This window comes from Psammomys obesus, unplaced genomic scaffold, assembly GCF_907164565.1.
Source record: "Psammomys obesus unplaced genomic scaffold, mPsaObe1.curated_primary_1811, whole genome shotgun sequence".
Taxonomy (NCBI): domain Eukaryota; kingdom Metazoa; phylum Chordata; class Mammalia; order Rodentia; family Muridae; genus Psammomys; species Psammomys obesus.
Genome location: NW_026585644.1, coordinates 49,963,553 through 49,987,778, shown reverse-complemented (window position 1 = coordinate 49,987,778; position 24,226 = coordinate 49,963,553). Strand labels below are relative to the sequence as shown.

The following is a 24,226-nucleotide window of genomic DNA, read 5'->3' as shown; positions in this document are numbered from 1 at the left end:
AGGAGGTAAGGCTGGAGTGTGACCGTAGAGGCCCTCTGTGCCAGGCCCACGGGGCTGAGCACAGTATGGGGTGCAGTAGAGGCTGGAGGCTCCCTGGCAGTGCCTCTCTGAACACTGGGTATCGGTGCTGTTCCAGAGCTCTTCCACGCATCTTTGCATTCATTCACTCACTTGATTTTGATTCCAGCTCTACAGCACAGGAAACTGTGACTCGGAGAGACCTGGGGCTTGGCTGGGCTTACCCAACTGGGAAAGAGCCAGACTCACATCCAGGCCTAACACGATGCCTCCCGCCCCTGCAGAAGTTATGGAGATGTGGACCCCGTGGAAATGAGACGGCATACATGGCAAGGGCCAAGTCCAACCAGGAGATGTTTTTAGAAGAAGCTAGTAGGCGTTTGAAATAAAGCCAGAAGGGCCTGGCACAGGCAAACAGGGAGAGCTGGGCATCGCAGTGAGAGGGGATAGTGTGAGGAGGCTGGCAGAGGAGCCAACCCAATGACCCAGATTAGACAGTGATGGGCAGGAAGGAGCAGGGGCTGGCTGAGCTCCATCTGAGAGGAGACAAAGAGAATAAGAGAAATTCACAGAAACAAGATTTGTGGCTGGGGATATCTGTGTTCCCTTCAGACGAGGAACTCAGACACAGTGTGGTCTTCTGCGACTGGAAGGCTGGCCCGGGGCAGGACTAGCTGTTTTCCTCCAGGAGTTTCAGAGCCTGAGCAAAGAGCTGTTTCAGAGATGAACAAGACTGGTGCCCAAGGTGCAAGCTGGCTTTGGGAGGGTGTTGGCTGGGGAAAGAGTGTGGTAGCAGCTCTTCAGAGGCTCCTGTGGAAGGAGGGAGGAATCCCAGGGCTGAAGGATGGAGTGCTGGGTTGAGTGAAGGCTGACCAGAGGGATCTGGGAGGTGGAGAGGTAGTGACTGAATCTTGTGAAGTACAAGGTATTGTCCAAAGGGCAACCAAGTGGCACCTACTCTGGTGGCTGGAGTGAAAGGTTTCCAGAGGAGGGAGACAGGTCCACAGATTAGGACAGGAGGGAAGGTCCATTTTGGAACATAGCTAAGGATGAGCTGGAACTCTTGGTCAGGAACTTCTTTTTGGTACACCCTTTCAGCTAGCCACCATGGAGGGCAGCGTGCATAGAAAGAACCTCAGAAAACCCATAAACTCTTTGGCATTGGCTGCCTTTGTTAATTGCGTGCATTTCATTAGCCAGCCATTAGTGACAGATTAGTCCTCATTAGTAATAGAAACTGGTTTGTTGTTTTCCTGAGGTCAGCTGGGCACATCAACAGAGCTAGAATTGACCATGTGTCCACTTCACAACTCATTGGTTATGTGCTTTGAGAATCAGGCTCTGCTAGTACATCTAAAGATGAGTCTATCATGAACTAGGTTGGAGAATCATTTAGGTCATTTCTGGGTTTCTTTCATGACTCCCAGAAGTCACCTGAGTGCAATCAAGAGAGCAGGCCATTACCCCTTCCTACATCTAGGAAGACTGCTGGGCCTCAAAGCCGTGTCTTGCACATGCCAGGCAGGCATTCTGCCACTGAGTCACAGACATCCCATGCCAGAGGGTGCCATTCTTGCTGACGTCCGCAGATCAGTCCCAACTCCTTGCCTAGCTTGGCACCAGGCCCTATTTTCCTTGGAGGCACTTTAGGGGCATGCTAGTTACCGGTTCCCAACTGAAATAGGCAACAGCCCCTTGGGATGCAATTCCTGATTGTTGGAGAGCAGACGCTTGGGAAGCTTTTCAAATCACCCTGTCTCCTCATTGCTGGCATAGAGGCAGCATAGCATCCCCCAGATTAGACAGGGCTGAGATTGTCTCCTTCACTCCCTAAACTTATTCTTTGGAATCCTTCTGCATTCTTCAGAGCACACCCAAGACTCAACTCCACAGTTAATTCCAGGTCAGACTTTCAGAGACAGAGCTGACTCTGCTCCTGGGTCAGTCCATATGCCTTCCCAAGGCTCATGCTGTGCAGCCCCGGAAGTGGCATGGGCAACACATAACACAGTTCTGACTCTGCAGGCCTCATAGCTGTGCGTGCTGTGTGCCAAGGGCCCACACCACACGCCTGTCAGGTATGGAACCCAGCAGTGCATGCAGTGCCACTGAGGAGCATCTTGAAGCTAAGGGACCATCCTTCATTTTTCTCTATGCCTCCAAATTCTAAACTGGTGCTACCTTTGGGCCTGCCTAAATGTCCCAGCACTTTCTTTAATGATCTAGAATCTTCCAGTTGCCTCACAACTCTGAGAACCAAGGTCCATATTTCTGTGCACCCTGGCATCACCTCTGGGCTCTGCTGAACTGTAAGATGCTCCACACGTACAGGGCTTCTTCAGGCCTCTGCACAGCTTACCTTCTGCTGGGAGCGCCCACTCTCTCCCTTGCCTGTAGGCCCTCATCTGTTGCTCTTTTTCTCAGTGTGAATGCCCTTCCTTCAGAAAGCCTGGCTTGTCCCTCTGCATGTGTCTGAGAGGAGGCCTGGACGGACACGCCACCATCTCCACCCTTATACACTGTGGGCCTCCCCAGGAGCCCTGCACAAGCAGAGATGCGCCTGAACTCACCAGCCCATCTTCATCCTAGCACTCTGCCTGTCATTTTATTGACACCCATAGGCGCCTGTTGGAAGAAGTGAGTAGGCCTCTCTTGCTGCTCTTGCTCTAAAGCCAGCAAAGTGACCTGGATTGAGGGCCTATGGTTGCCGTTCTGCCAGAGGAGTTTGTCCTTTGGAGAAGTGGAGGCGGGAGTTGGGTGGAAACGAAGGTCTGACTCATGAAGAGTCTGCAGTTGGACAGCCTAGCAAGGACAGCGCCGCAGGGGCCTGTGAGTGGGAGTCAGGCATTAACTGATGGGCTCTCTTGTCCTAGTGCTTGAGGCACAGAGTTAGTTCTCTAATTGCTAGTACAAGGTAGAGACAGTAAACAGCTGGAGTTTGGGAAAATCCCATCAAGGCAAATGTGTTTAGGGCCTTGATGCGTAGGTATGTTAGAGGTCAACAGTAGAGGAAAACAGAATTCCTACTTCTTCTGCACATCTTGAGGATTGGAAGTTCAGGCTCAGGGGATATAAACCTGACTTCATGCAAGAGGCACATTTCTGGATAATGAAGAAAGAATCCGGGGGAGCAGCTGAGAGACTGCACCCAGCGAACAAAGCTCCAGGGCCCGCATTCTCCTTTTGGCCAGGAGGCACCCTGGGGTCTACCACCAAGATGGGCTCTGGCAATTCTTTATCATAGCTCTCACACAGGGAGCCCTTAATGGCAGCCCTTGGAGGTGTTTGCCTCTGTGACATCTGCCTCTGTCCTACTGTGACGTCCAGATCGGCTGATGACAGTGCTCTTCCAGACTGTGTCATGGGGCTGGCCCTCAAGTGTCTATCCTGCTGGTCCCTTTCATGCTCTGCCTATGCTTGGTGTTGAGTGACAGCACAGCACAGTGCAAAGGAGCCGGGAAACCACAGCTCCTGGCTGTGGCTGGAAACGGGCACAGGATGCCTGAATACAGCTCTTAGGTCTCCCTCAACAACAGCCTTTCCCATCCCCCTCTCTTCCCAAGTCCCCACAGGACTGCCTCTTTCATTTGGCTCTTATCGTGTGCCATATGGGTAACAGTTCTCCACAAATCACATATGGGTGATAGTCCTTGAGGTACCCACTCCAAACATGAAATAACAAGGGATAACTCGTGCCTATGAGCTGGAAATAGTTTGATTTCATTTATGCAATCCCCCAGCTTTGAAATGTCATTATTCTAAGTTTCACCTTTTTTTGTTTCATATTCTAAAGTGAAAAACAAGAAATTCGATCTGGAAAGTGTTTTCTCAACATCTAACTGTATCTTTTTTGGGTACATAGGCTCATTATAAACATATTTTCATCAATAGAGTATATGTAAATATGCTTACACACAGCCTGGCCTCGAACTCAGAGATCTTCCTGCCTCTGCCTCCTGAGTGCCAGGATTAAAGGTGCATATTATTTTGCTCAGCATAAACTGGCTATTAGATTTCTTTTTCATTTTTATTTTTCGCTTTGTTTGTTCTGAGACAGGGTTTTTCCATGTAGTTATGGCTGTCCTGGAACTCACTCTGTAGACCAGGCCGGCCTTGAACTCGGGATTCACTTGCCTCTGCCTCCCAAGTGCTAGAACTGAAGGCATGAATCATCATTGCCTGTTTCCCTTCATAATTCTGGATTTCCTTTATAGAAAACGGGGCAGAAGTTATAGAGAGCTGTTCCAGCACTAACTCGCCCACGGGGTTTGCTGTAGACCCAACCAGCCCAGATCCCTTGGTGGTGTCATGTGCTTTTACCGTCCATCTTTTACCCAGTGGTGGCCAGAGCTCTTGTCTGAGAAACGCCAAGCGCAACAGTGCTAGCCTGGCCTTGGTGGGAACCCTTATGTTAGACCTGCACTGTCTATGATGGTGTGATGTTCAGCCTTAGTTGCCGATTTGATGGGATCTGAATCACGGAGAAGACAGATCTCTACGAGTTTCTGTAAGAGTGGCACCACGGAGGTTTAACTGAGCCGGGCAGACTCACTTTAAGCGTGGGCAGCATCAGTCGGTGGGCAGAAGCATGGGAAGCACTGGCACTCATTGCTAGAAGTCTTGTCTATGACGACACTGGGGATTGTTCAGTGCGTCATCCGGGAGAAGCGTACACACCCTTAAAGCATTTCTCCACCAGCCAGAGGTTAACTGGCACCGAGGGATTCTCCATCTCTCTCTAAACACCCACAAATTAATTCTTACAGAAAATTTAGATTCTCATTAAAAATTTTAGATGGAGAGATGGATCAGTGGTTAAGCGCACCAACTGTTTTTCCAGAGGACCCAGGTTCAATTCCCAGCACCCACATGGCAGCTCACAACTAACTGTAACTCCAGCTCCAAGGGATCCAACACCCTCACCCAGACATACATGCAGCCAAAACACTGATGCACATAAAATAAAAATAATTTAAAAAATTTTAGACACTTGCGTTAAGAATACCCAGCTCAGGGATGCTAAGGTGGTTCCATGGGGAAAGGTATCTACTGCCAAATCCAAGGACCTGAGCTGGGAAAACACCAGCTCATGGTAGAAAACACCAGCTCCTGAAAACTGACCTCTGGACCCTACTCATGTGCATGCCCTACACACGTAAATAATAAATGTAAAATCATTAAAAACAACATCCATCTAAAAATAACCCCATGTTTTCCTAAATACTATCCCTGAATGCTAGGAGCCTCTGTGCCTATCTCTGGCTCTTTTGGTCTATTTTGTAATGTTCAAGTTACCCTGAGCTGGAACAGACAAAGCAGAATCTTCGGCAACAAGGGCCTAGAACAGTGGCTCAATCCCAGAGCCACACATGAATCACCTGTGGGGGCCTTCAGCAATCAGCCAGTGCTCTGTCTCCAGAGTCTGTGTAATTAGTTTGAGGTCTGGCCTGGGCATGAGCTATTAGGGATGCCTAAGTGGGATTTAGGAAATGTAATTAATTAGTTTCTCTTGGCTTTCAGTTCCCTCTAAGGAGTTCTTGCCCTAATCTTTCTATTTTAAATATATTTCTCTTCGGGAAAAATTCATTGCAGGCACAGTCACAGCTTTGCTTCATTTAGCTCTGGCCTTTGTGTGTATGAGTGTGCGTGTGTAGGAGGGTGCTGGGGCTAGAACCCATAGCTTCATACCATCTAGCTATAGCCACAGCCTGGTTACTGTTTAATAGAGGCTCTTGGTCTGTCAAAACAAACACAGCTGTACACAAACCTAAGGCTTGCCTCAGACCTCAGGAACTCTGCAGGGGGAGGGTGGTCAGCCTCTGTACTTTAAAGCTCTGAGTTATTTAGATGCACAGCCCAGTTGAGGCTAGGTATGGAGGGGCGGATCACATTCTTTTTCTTCTTAGTTTCAAATGGCCTTTTTGCTGTCGGCAAGCTTATGCCAGGGCCTACAATTCTGGATTTAGCCCCTTGAAGTTCATGCTAACTGTGTCATTTCTTTTCAGTTTCCCCACTTCTATCCATATACTTGATATTTCTTTTAGTTTGTTTGAGACAGGGTTTCTTTGTGTAGTCTTGGTTGTCCTGGAACTCCCTGGCCTCAAACTCACAAAGATCCACCTGCCTCTGCCTCCCAAGTACTGTGATTAAATGTGTGTGGCACCACATCTGGCTAACTAGCCCTTAAAAAAAATCAAATGGAGACATCTGAAAGCTTACCAGCGAGTCCCACTGGTGTCCTGCCAAGCCACTTTCTGAGAGATAGGATACTCAGTGGATCAGCCTTCATTCCCTTTCCCGAACACCTAGACCAGTGGTTCTGATCCTGTGGGGTGTGACCTTTTATTTGGGGGGCGGGTGTCAAAGGACCCTTTCACAGGGATCCCATATCAGATATACTGCAATCAGATATTTACACTACAGCAGCAAAATTACAGATGTGAAATAGCAAAACTGTATGGTTGGGGCCACCACAATACAAGGAACTGTATTAAAGAGTCTCAACATTAGGAGGGTCTTATTCCCTATTTGAACGGTTCTGAGTTCCCGTATGAGTGCAGGGACTTGAACCTCTTGAAAAGCAGCCAGTGCTCTTAACTGCTGAGCCATCTCTCTAGTTCCTTAGATTTGTATTCTGGGTTCTCCACATAATTATCAACCTTTCTAGCCTCAGGCAAATTATATCATATCTGTGTCCTCATTTGTTCATCCACAAAATGGATGGGATGCCAAGGTGATAGTATCTGAATCACAGGGAAGGAAGTCTCTGAGTGTCTGCAGGAGCAGTTCCATGGAGGCTTGGCCGAAGCTGTAAGACTCCTGAGTATTGCTCCCCACATGTCTGTTATAAGGATCTGGAGACTGAATACACTCAAGTGGGAACCCTAAATGCCAATGAACAAAATAAATGATTAGCACGATGCTTCTCAAACAGATCAAAACTGTCAACAAACAGCAGTATCTTTTGGGTGATCCAGGGAGAGGTTTCTGCCTGGTCTCACTTGCCAGCAATGGTGTGCTTCCCATGCCCACTAAATCTAGAATGGACCAGCCTTCGCCTACAGCAAACTGCCAAATGTGTGATCGCTCAAAAGAACTTTCCTTCACAGGTTACACTTAGGAATATGTATGTATATACAAACACATAAATGCAACAATTATGACAAAAGAAGCCAGGGATTTGAAGGAGAGTGGAGAGGGGAATATGGAGGGTTTAGAGGGAGAAAAGGGGAGTGAGAAATGTGATAATTAAGTTACAATATCAAAAATGAATAAAAAGAAATGAGAGAAAAACAGAGCCCTCCTTTTTATGTTCCCTGCTATAATGTTCACGGTAGTGGTGTGTACAGGCATATCCTGGTGGGCCATCTTTATACTTTCTGAAACACGGCAATATAACAAAACCAAATGGCAGGAGACAGCCAGGCTTGGCTTTGAGAACTGTTTGCTGTGACACAGCAGTTCCTGCTCTCTCTGATGACCTCACGTGCACAGAGTGCTGGGAGCCTGGGCATGGGCAGCGGCAGAGCTGGACAAACTGGGGACACGTGCCTCCCCTGCTCATGCCGCCTCTCAGAAACACAGACTCGGGTCCTGAGGTCCTCCCCATCCTCCAGAAGTGCCCCCACTGGCATTCTTCTGAATTTGATATTCAAAATTTGCCAATTCAGTCTTTGACAGACAACTATCCATTCTCCTAATGGAATGGGGGTTAACTCTCCATAGACACTCCTGGAGGTGTGGCCTCTACTCTTATTTCATAAAGTTGCTCGCATGCACCTTGAATGGAAGAAGAAAGTCAACACCAATTTCCCTTTAAATATGAGTGATGAGCTTTACAGCAGCGAAATTCAGAACCCCTCAGTTCCTGGCTACTCGGAAAAGGGGGTTGGAGAGAGGTGGTTGGAACACAAAGACAGGGACCAGGGGAGCCCCAGATGGGGGAACCCACATGCCCTGTCACAGTCTGGCAGCTCTCCTCTTTACCCTATCTCTGTTCATTCTCTCTCTCTCTCTCTCTCTCTCTCTCTGTCCTTCTCCCTTTTTGAGATAGGCTCTTACTCTACAGAATGGCTGGCCTAGAGCTCAGGGTCACCCACTGTCTCTTCAGTGCTGGGATTTCAGGCACTGCCCGCCATTCCTAGGGAAATTCAGACACATCCGTTTATATGCAAGTGTAAAACATATACATGTATAGATATATGTCTATATCTATACATGTATATGTGTATACATAGTTTTCTTTTTAATTTGGTATGTGTGCACACATGCACATATGTGCAACTACATGCATGTGGAGGTCTGATGACAACTTTCTGGAGTTGGTTCTTGCCATCTACCTTGTCAAGGCAGAGTCTCTTGTGTTTCTTGTGCTCTGCACTCCAGACTGTTGGTCCATGAGCTTCTGGCTGTTCCTCCTGTCTTCACCTCCTCCTCTCACTTCCAGAGTGCTGGGATTACAGGTGTGTGTACCTGCATTCTGCTTTTCACATGGGTTCTAGGGCTCAAACTCAGGTCATCATGCTTGGATACTCAGCACTTTTACATGATGAGACATCTCCCAGGCCATTTGCTTGCTTGCTTGTTTGTTTATTTTTACTTATTTTCTTTTGCAGACAGGGTCTTTGGTACTCATGGCTGATCTTGAATTCCTCCTGAACCTCCTCCCAAGAGTTGGGTTATGCCAATAATAAGTCACTATACTTGGCTCCCAATGTATTTTTAAAATGAACCAAACTACCTCAGACCACCAGCCATTCTGCACAATTAACCACAACTGAGTTCTATCAGGCCAGCCTTTGGATGGAATTCCTTTCTCCTCTTTTCTTCCTCCCAGTTATTGTTTGCTAAACTTTTAATTTTTTTAAAGCAGTAAGTTCCATTTGCAGAGTTACTTTAGGAAAATGAAAGGGGGAGTAAGTCTAGAATTCCAGCACTACCCACTCCTCTCCTGACACCCAGCAAGTATTTCCAAAAGCCGGAGGGTTCAGCCAGTTACTATTTCTGTATTAGCTGGGCCTCGTGGACAACCACGAACCCTCTATCACAGGAGAAGGCAGGCAGTTACAAAACCTCAAACACTTGTTGGCATGCACAAAAAACCCATACTGCTGGTTGGGAAGCTTTCAGAAGCTTCTGGGTCTGGGTGCTCAGACTGGGACAGTTAGCTCACCCCGTGGTCTTGACCGGGTACCTCTGGGCATGTCTGTATGGGTGTTTCCCCGGAGAATTTTAACTGAGGAGGGGAAGACCTACCCTGAACATGGATGGCAGCATTCCTGAGAGCCTGCTAAGTGTGTTGTTCATTTGTTCCTGTCACCATGTCTTCCCAGGTGGGAAGGCATCCTCTCTGACAGCGAGCTCGGCACACCTTTTCTGTCTTAAGTTGTTTTGTCACAACAGTGAGAAAGGTGACTAACACATTCCCTAAAGCAAGAGTTGACAAAATTTTCTAAAAGGCCAGATGGTAACATGTTAAGCTCTGTAAGCCATGAGGCATCTGTCACAACCAAACCATTCCAGCCTTGTAGCACAAAGGCACCATGGGACACTGGATGAGCCTGGATAGCATTCTAATAAAACTTTATTCATGGACGCTGACATCAGACTCCCGCAGCCTTCCCACCTGGACTGCTGATTCAAGGAGGGAATTCAGATTCTCAGGAACACTCTGCAGCATGATACTGATGTGTTGCACGTGCTGGCAAATGCAGGTTTTCCTGGTGAGACTGTACTGCTAGGTTGTCAAGATGGTGCTGCACTGGTTTAGAGCTGGGGTGCACCTCAGTGGCAGAACATTTGTCTAGCATGCAAGACTCTGGGTTTATCCTCAGTGCAGCCATGATTAAAGCATTCCCTTATAAAAGACTGGCTTTCCATGGTATCACAGTTCTCTCTGAGTAACACACAAAGGGAAAGGCCCTGAGACTGTCTCCAGGACTAGAGATGGCGTAAGACCTGCAGAACCCAGGAGTGAGTCCCCAGCAGGAGAAACCACTCAGGCTTCAACAGCTATATTATTCTTTCTTTCCTTTCTTTCTTTCTTTTCTTTCTTTCTTCTTTCTTTCTTTCTTTCTTTCTTTCTTTCTTTCTTTCTTTCTTTCTTTCTCTCTCTCTCTCTCTCTCTCTCTCTCTCTCTCTGTGTGTACATAACTGACAGGGGCCTCTCCTGGATATAGACCATGTATCAAATACTCTTTCCAAAAGGTAGCTTTAAAGACAAGTAGAGCCAACTGTCTAAGAAAAGCTCCAGGAGCTTTTCCATATTCTTGGGAATGATGCTTTGTGGGCAGTGCCCACGACCAACTGCCTAGGCCTGCCCAGCTCTGTATAAGAGAATGCTTTGGCTTGGGCCATTTGACTATAAAACCTGGCAGCAGAAGTATAAAGCCTAAATTCCAGCTAACAGTCACTCAGTGCCAATTGGGTCCACACTGTCCTATACTGTACATGGTCACAACTAGGTCTAGAATTCACAAATGACCTGGAGGTGTCTCTAACCAAGCCTTGGTGCCCCAGTAAAGCTGTCAGTACCCAGAGCAAGGAGGCCTGCTGTATATTCCCCTGTCACCCTCGGTGCCCAGCCAGGCCTGACATAAAAACTTATTTTTGTTTGTATGAACTCTGCAGAGTCCAACAGACAGCACCAGGGTTGTTGTCCCTGGTTGAGGGTCAGGGAGGGCTAAACCCCCTTCACATACCAGCCCAGAGAGCTGCTTCCAAGGACAGGGGTTCTTTTGGTGCCACATGGGAAAGGAAAGCCCTTTCTTGGGGAGCCATACCCAAAGCCACTGTCCTCATACCTCCACCTCCCTTCCCCCATGCCTGGAACTCATCTTTCTTGGCACTTAAAACTGATGGCTCAGCCAGTGGCTGTCTTCCATGGCCTGGAGCTCCGTGTGGGTATCTGCCTAGCATTTCTCTTGACCGGGGTGCCTGGGATAGCTTCAGTTTCTTCTTATAGGAAAAAGTAGTAAAGCTCAGAGCTACAGACCTGGCTAGATGTGGGCCCCGGATGGAGTGCTTTAGGCACCTGACACACATGATGCCTACACAAGCTCTGAGAGGAGCTGAACTCTGCCATGTCCTTCTGTGAAGATGGGAACCAGGCTGATCGGCATTAAACGACTTGTCCACGGTGCCCTCAGCCAGTCAGCAAGCAGTCAGTCAGGACTTGTGCTTAGCTCGTTCTGCCTAAGGCTGTGATCCCTTGCATGTGCCAGCCTGCCTTCTATTGGGCCCTGCCAGGAGGCCTAGCTGTGATGATCTATGTATTGGCTACAAGAACTCTGTTCAGCCAAAGCCAGCAGTTCTATGCTTTCTGCCAGCTGCATGTGGCTACATTAAAAAAAAAAAATGCATTCACCTTTCATTGCTTGGTTCATTAGCCACCATGACTATCAGTATTTGAGAAAGCTCAGTGATTAAGAGAACTCAATGCTTTTGCAGAGGACCTGGGTTTGGTTCCCAGCACTCACATGGCAGCTCACAACCATGTAAAAGCCCAGTTCCATGGGGCATGACCCTTCTTCTGACCTATGTGAGCTCTTACATGTATATGTTGTATAATCATACAGCTAGGTACAAGCATACACACACACACAAACACATGCAAATAAAATAAACATTTAAAAAGATTTAAGAGTCCTTTCTTATACTTTATGGATGTAGTATGCACCTAATTCATAGTCCTTAGGAATCTGGGGCCTCTTTATGTGTGTCCTAGTGCATATCATTTCATGCTACCACTCCAAGATCCAGCAAAGCACACTTTGCATGGACTATCTGTGATGTGTTCTGTATTGTATGCCAATGTTCTGTCTAGCCTATTCTTTTCTATCCCATTCTAACCTATGCCTTTTCAGGATGTTTCCCCACTGAACTGATTCAGACAGCCTACTACAGGGTAAATCTTGTGCAACAAGAAGGACCTGGGGGCCAAGACACTGAGAATGATATGGAGAATGCAGGAATGAAAAGCTATAGGAGAAGATATCACCCTGCCTGCTGCTGCTTCTTGTGCCAAGGCCACTGAGCAGGCCTCTGCAGTGAGCAGGTTGCGCCTGGCTGGGAACACAGTAGGAATGAACATCTGTGTTTTGTGTCTCTAGCTGGAAGCAGGCAGCAAACCGTAGCATACCTGAGCTCACTCTGCTGCTAATTGTGGTGACCTCTCTCACTCACTATGGACATTTCAATGCAGTATCATTGCTAAGAGCTAGAGGCAGATATTTTTAGAATTCACCAAAATATTATAGTCTATGGACATTTTATTGTGAGAAATTTTAGAACCTCCCAGATTCCTTCCCTCATAAAATATGCTGTCATGGAGGGCTATAAGGGACACTCAGGATTACCTAAACTTTGTCCCATCAGAAGGGAGTAGACAACTCTAGTAACTCATTTGGGGTGGTGCGGACAACAGGGACCAGCACCCAGGTGTCTAGTGTCTTCCCCTTAGCCCTCGATATAGAATGAGTGTGTAATCTTGGAGTCCCATAGTTTGTGGCGACTCTATTCTGGATTATTTGGGTCCAGTTCAGTACCTACGGCTTAAGTCTGCCCTGCTTCTCTGGGAAGACTTCAAGCTCTATTGTTACCCAATGCTGAGGGAGATGGCCGCTGCTGTGGGAGGGGGAGAAGGCCAGCTACAGTCTCCAGGAAAGAGGTAGTGCACTCTTCAGATCATCTCAACTTGACAAGCATTCTCCGTAGGGCTTGTAGCAGGAGGCTTCATGCTTCACTGGCCCAGCCATTACCAACCCTGACTCATCTGGACTCACATGTTAAAGATAATCTGTGCTCTGTGGAAACCCTTCAACGTGAGTATGGCTTGGAAACAAGATTCTAAAAAACGATGGCTAGAGGATGGCTTGCATGCCTGTGGTTAAGTCCTTTCACTTTGAAAAGATAAACATTGATGTGGAGTCATCATTAGACAGCAAACCTGATGTACATTTTTCAAATCCCAGAATTCTACAGTCATGCTTGAACATTACTTTTAGGTTACACCCAAGTTCACTACTTGCTCCTTCCATATTCCCAGCACAAACAACAGAATGATTTTGGAGGCTTCCTTCTGACATGACTGATGACTCCCTGGGGATTCAAGGCCTGCACCAGGGGGATGATGCAGGCAGGGGACCCCATAAGAATATACAGTGTGCTCATACTCCTGCACTCTGCAAAGAGCCAGAGGCCATAAAGGCTTCAGGAATGAGCTCCTCCTTGGGCAGAGTAAGGCTGTTTCTGGTTTTCCTTGGCTATACAAAGTTAGCCTCGGAGTACTGTGTCTGCACTCCTAGTGGCTGGACAATCCTTCAGAGCTTTCTGCAAGACAAAGGCAGGCAGGAGAACATTGTTCCTTTAACCAGGTGACCCCATCTTATAAGATGGAGAGTGGGACATGAGCTTACAAGCCTCCTGGGTCATGCAGAACCTGGATTCCAGCCCATCTGATAAGATCTGCTTCTTCACCCCATCTTTCTCTCTGTGTCCTGTAACTTTGAAAGGCGAGGCTTACAGCTCCTCTCCTTGGCTGTGACAGCAAAGTCCAGGATCCTGTAATCACTATTATCACCTACATATTTTGATGAATCTTTTCCTGCACTCTAAGTTTGCCTAGTACTGCTGGTAGAGTGTTGGTAGGAAGATTTTTGCCTTGTTTGTTGCCAGTGTTCTCCTCCAGGACTGCAGACAAAGGATCAGGTACAGGTTCCCTAAATCCTGCTGATTAGAAATGGTCTGAAGCCATCTTTCCTCAAGTGCTTTTCTTTATTTAACCATCTTTGTCTGCCCAGACTTGGCTTTTCCAGCAGCTGGTCCCCGTTTCTCCTGCTTCTCTCCCTTTCTATAACCTCCCATGCTTCCAAAAGGTAAGTGTGGGGTGTATGAGTGTGTTCAAATATTGGTGGGGTAAGAAGCACATTAACTTCAAGATATACAATGTTGATGAACCTATACAAGGCATAGCCCAACCCAAGAAACAGTAAGCCATAATGGAAAATCCATGAGCCTAAAGAAATGTCTAATCAAGTTCAGAACAGACTAGTCAGGCTCAGACACTTTTCTGAGGTGGTTATTTCACAACCCACAGGGATACTCCTCCAATCACAATTCTCAGATAGCAAAATGTCTTGTCTGGGCTTCACCACCATAACTGTTTGGCTAAGGGACACCTGGATATCTGCACCCTGTTTCGGTGTCTACTGGTGACAGCTGCCATGTCAAAGCTGGGGTACCAAAAGCCATACAGCCGCATCCATCCAAAACACTCCTGAGGATGAAGCAGAGGTGAATACATGTGCTCATCAAGTTTACAGAATAAAAAGAGGTGACTTAGGACAGATGTGGTGGTACATGCCTATAATCCTAGCACTTGGGGGGCTAAGGGAAGGGGGTTAGGAGTGTGAAGACAGCCTGGGCTACATAGCTAGTTCCTGCCCAGTCTGGACTACATAGCTCTCTATTCTCAAAACCATGAAGGAACCTTTCGCACTATCACAGGGCACAGACTTGCTAATCACCCATCTAGTGACTCAAGCTCTTGTAGCACCAATGACTACATCAGAATTAAAGCCCAGCAGGCTTTGCATAGAACCCTCAGAGGCATTTCTTCCCAGTCTTCAGATATGATTTTGTCTTCTGATGGCTACTACCCTGGGTGGTGGCGCTGACCTTTGTGTGGCAGAGGGAGTATCCAGACCAGTCTTCCCCTGCCTTATGCTCCTGGTCTTCCTCGCTCTCCTGTTTGCTGGGTAGTGGGCACAGTGCTCTTCAGTCTAAGATCCCATAGGCCAAAGTAAAAGGCTATGGCTGTATCCCATTCCCAAGCCCAGCCTCCAAACATTACATGGCTTCCTGTAATACTCAATTCTTGGTTCCTGGAACCTTGATGAGAAAGGAAGAGAGCCTTCAGACTCTGGGAAAGAGTTATAAAAGGAGAGAGGGGAACAAAATTTCCCCAAGAAGCCAGGGGTACACAAAGCATCTTAGGCTTACTACTGGTCACGTTTTCAATTCTATGAGAGAACTATCGTCACTCCATTTTATGGAGAAGGTCAGAGGGTCAAGGTGAAGTGACTTCTCATGATCACAAGGCTATCCTGTGACAACAATCACAGTAAACCCCGGTCTGTCTGTGATCAAAGCCAGTCCCCTGTCCACTGCACCATGCCACCATATAAGCAAGCTACCAAAAGAAAAACAGCTATATGGGCTTCCCATGGCCTCTGGAGTTGGGCTCTAGACCCATGGCTCTTTGCAAGAGTCAATACCCTCTTAGTGAGCCAAAGATCTCATTCTGACATGGACACTGTCTTGGAAATGTCTTCAGTGAAGTCCTGGTCCTGGTCCACCAGGATGGAAGATGATGATGGCATCTCATTGGCCTCTGAGTTACCATCCATGCTACTGGGGTCCCTGGGAAGGTGGACTAGCTGTAGGGGTAGGAGATGCCTACCCAGCAGGGCTCTTCCTAGGGCTAAGTAAGTGCGGGTGTGAATTCTCGAGCCCACTTCCCAGGTTTTCTCTCAGCACAGCCCAGTCATGCAGGAGCATGCAGGAGGGGCCTCCCTCGGGGTCCTGCCATGCAGCGTGGATGGCTGAATGGAGACGGATCATGAAGTTGAAAGGGGCCTCTATGTCACCGGGCCTGTGAGCTCACCTACCTGGAGAGACTCCCCACTCTGGAAGCCTTACCTTACAGAGGGACAATCACACTGAAGCAAACTTGAAAAGAGAGAACACGTACACAAAGACAAGTTTACTCGGCCAGCATTTCCCTCATTGCCTTTGGCGTTCACGGAGGACAGCTAGGGCTCTGGCGAGGCAGCTCTCTCCCTCCTAACTGGCTTGCTCCCACTCCAGTGGCAAAGCCCCAGGAGCCTGTGACCTCAGAGTCTAATGCTTCGGGGTGCAATGAATCAGACCCAACAGTCTGCAATGTCAACTGTACCAAATACATCTCTTTCCTCTGTGGTCCCCCAGAGGTAAGCCTACCAGGAGCACAAAAGCTAAACGAGAGACACTCGTTAGTGATTAGACAGCACCACAATCTTGAAAGGAAATCGCCAATGAGATGGACTCTTCATGCTTGGCCATTATATCTAGCATCAGAGGCTTTTCACTGGCTTTTGCTGATTAGATTTTATATCCATAGAGTTTTTGGTTTGGTGTTGATGGCATATCATTTGAGTGAGGTCAGTTCAGTGCATGGGTGCATAGAGAGGGGACAGGAGGCACATATAGGGGCCATGTGGTAGAAGGACATATAGGAGTTGAGAGGACACATGAGAAGACATTTTCCACGCGGAAGTAGAGGCCACTCAATAGTGGCCAACACAAAGGGGTGACAGCCTGAAGGCTGGAAACCTGGCTGTACTCCTAACATCCGGGTAATCAGAGCAAGGGTTACACAGGGAGGCTGAGGCGCCAGGGGCACTGGAATCTAGCTTAGCAAACATGTCAGGAAGGCAGAGCCTGCAGGGACAGCAGCCAGTGGAGGTATGTGATGGAAATTGACCAGAGGCCAAATTCCAGCCTCCAATCTGGACAATCTCTTTGGTGATATCTTCAGAGGCGGGAGGCTTCCTGTGGAGGGGATGGGAGCCAGGTCAGAAGCTGTTCTCGAGCCCCTGTGGGTATGAGCAGGGCCCCAGTCTCCCGGTGAGCCAGCCATGACAGAGGCAGGTTTACCTGTATGAGTTTGAGGAGACTTAAAGAGTTCTGGAAGCACAAAATAACTACGTTGTGGCTATTTTCAAATGTTAGACTGGATGCTATGACCACTCCTGGGCCCAACAAAACTGATTCTTTTCTGAATTCGACAAGCAGGTTACCTGCCATGTGACTCGGCTATGGTGGCCAGTAAGGGAAGTGCAGCAATGGCTACCAAGTAGGTTTCTGAGGAACAATGGCATTCTAGTCAACAGGGCATTGCTGAAGAGCAAGTAGCGTTAATTCCAAAGAAAAGAAACCCAGGCACTTTCCTGCATCCCAGCACTTGACCACACTTCCCTTAGGTGTTTGGGATTAGTAGGTGTTTTTTCAGGACCTGCCTCATTTGCTTGTTTAAACGTGTAGCCAGTGTCTCTTTGTGGCTAGCAACAACTACAAGGCTGGTGCTGTTTGTTCATAAATCTTATCTTTTCCTTCACATGGTATCTATCCCTTCATTTGATATCAGTCTGTAAGACAGGATCCAAGAATCTCAGTGTCCCTGGCTGATAGTGGCTCCTTGTCCTCACTGCTTCTTCCCAGCATGGACTGGCTCTCCTTTAGCTGTCAAAACCTTGCCTTACTGAGCTCCCCTAGGAAGGCAAATGACATGTCCTCAAGTTACAAGACACTGTGAGCCAAAGAAAGCCAGTCTTGTAATGGAGTCTCTGACCCACGATTAGGAGGATGACTCTGGCAATGTGCCACAGTTCTCTCTCCCCAGGGACCTGTGGGTGCAGAGCCTAAGGCTGCACCTGCTAATGGAGCAGAGCTGGTCTGCCTCTCTGCTACTGCCTGATGTAGGCAGGCCTCCCTGGGCTAGTTGGCCACAGGAGGACAGGAGCTCATACAAAACCCAGTGAGTTTCTATGCTGGCCCCCTGAGGTTTGCCCAGATGATGCATGGAATGGTTTTGATTTAATTCAGTATCTTCTTCTGCTGGTCTTGGGCATACAGGTGACAGACTAACTGCTGTTTCCATGTCTTAGGAATAAGCTTTAGCTTGGGGACACAGCTAGGACACTTTTCTGATAACAACTTTCTCTTTTTTTTCTCCTTCTATAACCTTTATTTTTACTCACAAATTTGATATTTATGGGCGACATCTCAGATCCCAAGGATAGAAATGTGATCAAATATTTAAACTCCTTGATAATTCTCTGAAGACCGGTGACTGTAGCTCTGAAGGATTCACAGGGTTCAGCCAAAGTATGACCAGAGACACCTTTTGTACAATCTTACTTCCTCCCCATTTCCTTCATACTTAATGTCCTAATTTTCTCACTGCAGCTCAGACAAGCTCAATGGATCCTTCCTTCACTTCCAAAATGGTAGTCTGGGGCAGAGCAGAGACATGTACACAAGACAGTTTCCATGGAAATGGTGAAGAAAGCTTTAGGAAATTAAGATGGGTGTTAGAAGCCCGACACGGCCCAGTCTTTTCTTTGGGGCACACTCTCCCAGGGGAAGAAAGCAGCAGAAGCTCACACGAGCCCCCAGCAAAGGAATTGAGCAGGGTCTTGCTTCTAGTCCCAGATGGAATTTCCAAGAGGCTGAAGCAAAGGAAGTCTTTGTCTCTTCTGTACTGGGATTCAGGAAAATATGGTCTCAGACCTGACCCCTCACGCAGGGGAGTGCTTTCTGCTTCTGGTTTCTGGGACTCTTTATACCTTTACCCACAGGAACAACTTCACATCTGGCTGGGACAAACTGAAGGGGCTCTCTGCCTGCCTGAGCCTGGGTGAAACCTGCTGGTTGGCAGAGTGGAACATGCAGTAGCCTACTCCCATTTCTTCCCCACTCTTTCACCCTTTCCTTAGTGTCTGGGTTCAGTCCCAAACCCCAGGCTGACAGTCACCTCACACTGTTCTTCACAGCCCTCCTGTCATTCGGCTATTACTTTGTGAGTGGGATGGCTACTGATCAAGGTATGATTCCTCTCAGAATGCCTTGTTATAGAAGACACAGAAGCCATGCAAGGACAAGAGTACTAAGAGATCTCACCCCAAACTACACATTGGAAACCCGGTGAGGATGTCTTGGACTGGTGGATTTTAAGAGATGCTTTGGGAGCTAGAACTTCTCACAACTGCTTAAATCCCAGAGCCTGCCTTGCATTTGAGTAAATATTCTTGGAAAGGCCTGTGGTTACTTCTTCTATCCCTCATCCACTGGACACCATGGAGCGCCTAGTCCTAGTGACTCCATTTATTTCAACATCCTTTGGGAATTGTGGCTTAAGCTCTCCCTCATTTCTTCCTTTCTAGGAGTTTCTCTATACTAGCTTCTCTTGTCCACAGTAGCTTTTGCTTCTTTTCATAGTTCCACAGGGCTTCCTTAGACCTCTTCTCCAAACACTCTCTTGAGAGGCTGAGCCTGTGTCCTCATCTGGCTGAAGGTGGCTCACTGATCTAGAGTCTCAACATAAGGTCAAGCCATTCTACAGATGGCAATGACATCTGACTAGTCCCTGGTCTCATCTGGGTTATTGTTAGTTGGGCCTGAACTATTAGAGTTCTGCTTCTCATTTATTTAGGGATCCATTAAGTTAGATTACATGGAAATTATAATTCACCTCTTAGGCTTGACCCTTCGGTTTCTTTTCCTCAGCTAGGCCTCTGGTGATCTGCTTCACACATTTTGTCAAGTAGTCAGTTACTCTTGTCCTTTGAGACCACTTGCAGTGGTTCCAGGCCAAGCCATCAGGCAGGCTGGCACACGCAGCCAGCCAGAACCTGAAACCACCCCTATCTACAAAACCCACAACATGGGCCTGACATGGAGTGGGCGTTGGGGTGGCAGGGACAGAGCTGTGGTGAGATGGGTTAGAGTGGACGAGGGCTTCACAGACAGAAATGGACCCCGAACCTGGCCTGTTCTAAGCTGTGTGTCTCTCAAGAATCACAGAGCAAAGCAGAAAGCAATGTAGGAATGGTGGCAAGCTTTAGCACCACTTCGCACCAACCTGTCACTCTTGACTCTATGGCTTGGAGCTCATCACTAGGCAACCGCCTTCCGGAATACACTAAGGTAAATTCCTCTCCGGGGACCCATTGAACCCTTGACAGTCTTTTCTCCTCTGGCAGCTGGGGAGGAAGGTCTTCTCTCACAGAATATGGTGGCCCATGGCTGGGTCACAATCTCAGAACTGCTGCCAGCCTCACAGGTCTGAGCTCTTGGCTAAGAAACTCTTCCCTTTGGCTCCCAGGTGCCTTACACTGGCTGTCCAGATTCTCAGTCTGATTGACTACCTCAGTGGGCTGTGAAATACTGAAACTGTGATTATGGGATTATGTTGCCTGCTCTTCCAGCACTTCCACAGTAGGTCAGCCTGCAAGACATCGTCTTTGGTTCCCTGGTTGAGCCTTGACTGTCATCCACTGTCCAGCTTCTGCGTGTCCCATCCTATTGATCCCGCTCCTCACCTGTGCCTGGGGTTGCACATGGAGGTCAGCATAGGCTGGAGGGCAGGGATATATGAGAGATGGGACTGTGATGGAGGCCAGGACAGAGGCCATCCTCCCTGCAGGACTTTGGGTCAGCCTTTCTTGCAATAGTCACTGAATCTTACCTCCCACTCTACCATATAAGGACCATGACAAACATTGAGCTAGTATTTTCCTTTACATGGATGCTTTCAAAGCACACTCCCATTTATCTTTTAAAACAAATCAAAACAGAACAAAACACTGTATGTATTTCTATGTCATGTGGAAAACTAGCATCATTATAACTGATTAAAACAAACAACAAAGCTTGAGGAGATAAGAGCATTGTGCTGTAGGCGTCATGATTTTGACAGTCAATGCTAGGGCCTCAGACTCCTTTGGGGAGACTCCTCCTCCCTGGGCATTCAGCCATACCCCAGGCTGTCCCCACAGATTATGCAAAAGTCCATGTGCAGTCCCCACAGACTGTGCAGCTGACCATGGAGGGGAAGGGCTGGGAGCCCCACTTACAATTCTCGGCTTAAAGGGGGGCTTGATTTTCTTCTGCTCCAGCAGTACCCAGTCAATCTCCTTGAAGAATGGGTGCTGCCTGATAGCATCTTCCCCATTCTGCGCCGCCACACAGCCCAGGCGCTTGTGGGGGTTCTTGGTCATGAACTGTGGAAGGAAGACATGAGAGAATTACTGATGGAGCCTCCCAAGCATGGTTCATGGGGGATTGCCTTCCACATTATTTCCCATACCTGTATTTGCACACTAGGGGCTTCACTCTCAGGCTGTTCTACCCTTGAATATATGACGTAGCATTTGCCAGACAGCATTCTAAACACAGTATACATATGGATTCATCTCCCTATGAGTTACTATCATTGTCTCTGTTATAAGGGAGGAACTTAAGGCACAGAGAGGTTAGTTAACTGGGCTAATGATGCACAGCCAGCAAGGTACCAAACTGAGGTTAGGCCCTGACTCCTATTCTCCGATTACTTCAGATGTTCAAGTCTTTTCAGCAGAGACCAAAATCTGAAAAATCATTCACAGCAAGAATGTAAGGAAAGATGACTGGGTGGGAAGGGGAAGCCATAGAGAAGAGGGTTGAAGAGTGCTGAGAATCCTCAAATTTGAGGACGAGTCATGGTCTTTATCTCCTTCACCTACATGTCCAGGAAGTCACCCCAGCTGGATGACCTCAGATGTCCCAAACTGGTCTATACTCTTGGCAATGTCTCAGTTTGAGTTAATTTTAACTTCTGGTTCAGTGTCCCCTGCAGTGTCTTAGCATTCTCTAAGAAGCTATCAAAATGATGACTCCTCCACTAGTATCTTGAGCTACACGTTTCTTGGCAATCTAAATTATAAGCTGCCTACAGGTCATTTTCCTTTGAGACCCGTGATACAGTCACCTAGAACAGGCTCCATTCCCACCTCCACCCAGAGCCTGGTAAACTGAAGGTTGATTAGGAGGCTGACAGTTGAGTCTCAGGCAATTGCACTGAGTACAACAGCATCAAGATGGCTGCTGACTTGCACAGGTTGTTCCCGGTTTTCTGACACACGTAGCCTCCTCTGGCTCCTGAGCCACTTTCCTATGGGTAGCATCCTTCAGTGACATAGCTCTAAGGGCAGAGTCTTAGAAACGTGGGCTAGAAATATCAAGGGACACCCTAAGGGAATGGGGGTGTCCCAACTCCTCCTCCCTTTCATGGCCCTTCCTGCCTCCCTCTTCCAGCAGAGGACAGATGAGCTTAGGGATGAGCCCCTGTGAGGACTGGGCCAGAGGCTCTCTTCTCAGACATGAAGCAGTTAACACAGCATGACCTTTAACCCCTGAGTCTCTGTAGGTCAATGGTTTTCTTTCTTTCTTTTTCTTCTTTCTTTCCTTCCTTCCTTTCCAAAATGTACTTTTTAATTTTTAAATTGTGTTTTGATGAGTGTGTGTGTGTGTGTGTGTGTGTGTGTGCGCGCGCGTGCGCTCATGCAGTTCAGTGCCCAGTATCCTGGAGCTGGAGTCACAGGCGGATGCCAACTGTCCAACATGGGTAGCAGGAATCAAACCTGGGCCCCCTGTGGCAGCACTTCAGCTCCTAACCTCAGAGTCACCTCTGCTGCCCCAGGTGTCCACAGTTCTCACACTCGGCGCTGCTGACATTCTCACTGTGGGGCTGTCCTGCGTGCTGCCGGCTCTTCAGCAGCAGCTCTGACACATCTCAGTATAAATCACGACGGCACCCACCATGTTCCCCACAATGGTGTCAACTTCAATACCTCCAGACTTGCTGGCTATGTGTCTAGAGGGAGGACGTCCAAACCACGGTGCTGCCCATCCAAACGGAGAGGAGGGGAGGAGAGAGTGAGGACACGCACACACGCACGCACGCACGCCTGCTCTGTGGGCAGAGGACTCTCAGAAGGGGGCTGAGCTGCTGTCTGCTAGGCACAGAGCTCTCCTCTCTGGTGATGGAGAGCCGCTGCCTGGGGCCAGGTGGGGATCCGGGAACTAGAGCTGAAGGCTCACATCTCCACCCTAGCTGATGACTCTGGGATGGTCCGTGGTGGGGGAACCCACGTGACAGCTACCCCAAGAGCTTTTCTCAGTGCGGAGGCAGGCTGGCAAGCGTCTGCAGAGGTGACAGCCCCTTCTGGGAGAACGGAATGTATGTGGAGCTTTCTAAGTTCTGAGCCAACAACGAAAGGTAAAGCAGTGAGAACCCGTGTTGCATCTTCTTGGTAGACACCTAAGAAAGCTCTGGATGGTTGTGTAAAGCTCCATACCAGAGTCATCTATGGGGTACAGAGTGTGCTGAACAGGCGGATGGCAGCAGGGGCGAGACAAAGGACTTTCGCAGCATCTCATGTTGTACTTTTGGCATTTTAAAGACTCATCATGTGTCTCAGTTATTTGATAAGTGAGAACACGGGGTGGGGAGTGGGTGCTGGCTGTCCTCGACTTATGAAGTAACCACATGGGGGCTAGCAAGAAACCCTAGCGAGCCAACAAGGGACAGGTGTGTCTCTCAAGCAAACTCCACCCTACCATGCTTCAGGTCACCCGCCATACCACCTTCTTGTACACCAAAGGAATTTCACCATGTAAACCAGGGGAAAGGGACAACCAGAGAGCTAGGAGCAGTCTTCCCTGCTGTAACAAATGCTGCACACGGCACACATGGACAGCGGGTGCTTCACCGCCTAACCCACCTCTCTGATGCTGTTTGTTGTTTCTGAGATAAGGTCTCGGGTAGCCCAGGCTGGCCCCTAACTCACTATGTAGCTGAAGAATGGCCTTGAACTCTTCCATTCTCCTTCCCCTGTGAAAGTATGACAGACAGGCATGTGCTACTATGACTAAATTATGCTAGGACAGAACCCAGGGCTTCATGCATGCTAGGCACGCGCTCTACAACTGAGCCACATACCCAGTCCCCTAGAGTAGGCAAAACAAGCTACGAGAGTTTCTAGGAATTTTCCATTTTTTAAAGGAACGACAGTGGCACAGAACAGCCTCCTATACGGCAGGACACATGTCCAGTGAGAGGCAGAAGATGCCCAGGACAAATGCCACCAAGAATTTTTTTGTGTTCAAGAAGGCTTTCACACAGGGTCTCAGCTAAAGTCATGAGTCCTCTACCATGGGAGCCATGGAGGGTAGAGGAGCAAAGAGAAGTGAGGCGGGGGGGGGGGTGTGATTCCAGACTCCTGCAAAATGTGTGTAAGTCTCAACAATGTCACGACTCCTATAAGTTACGACAAGTGCTGCCAATTCCCCATCTGTCATTTAGACAGTCAACTTTCTTCATGAAGTATGTAGAATAAAGTGAGGACTGTGAGTCCAGGGCCCTTGATAGGGCTGGCTTTGTGAACGTGGCTGGTCCACGACTGAACTCTGGGGTGTCCTGAAGGAGAATAGAAGGCAGGACTAGGTGCTCAGGCTCCTGGCCTTTCAAGTGGCTCTGCCTTGGCCCAGCACAATGATCTTGGATAAACTGACCGGTGAGCACACACACACACACACACACACACACACACACACACACACACACACA

General features: G+C 48.2%; 1 protein-coding gene across 2 annotated transcripts in view; it reads right to left on the bottom strand.

The window, feature by feature from the left end:
• The window catches only part of Prkce (protein kinase C epsilon), a 484,873-nt gene that overhangs the window by 4,572 nt on the left and 456,075 nt on the right, over nucleotides 1–24,226 (bottom strand). The window contains exons 14-15 of one of the 2 annotated variants that reach the window (XM_055619239.1): nucleotides 20,694–20,840; nucleotides 15,718–15,747 (exon numbers count right to left, since the gene is read on the bottom strand). In XM_055619239.1, coding sequence (XP_055475214.1) covers nucleotides 15,733–15,747; nucleotides 20,694–20,840 — 162 coding nt within the window. In that variant the 3' untranslated portion in view covers nucleotides 15,718–15,732. The remainder of the gene's footprint in view (nucleotides 1–15,717; nucleotides 15,748–20,693; nucleotides 20,841–24,226) is intronic. The other variant, XM_055619233.1, reaches the window with a different exon arrangement.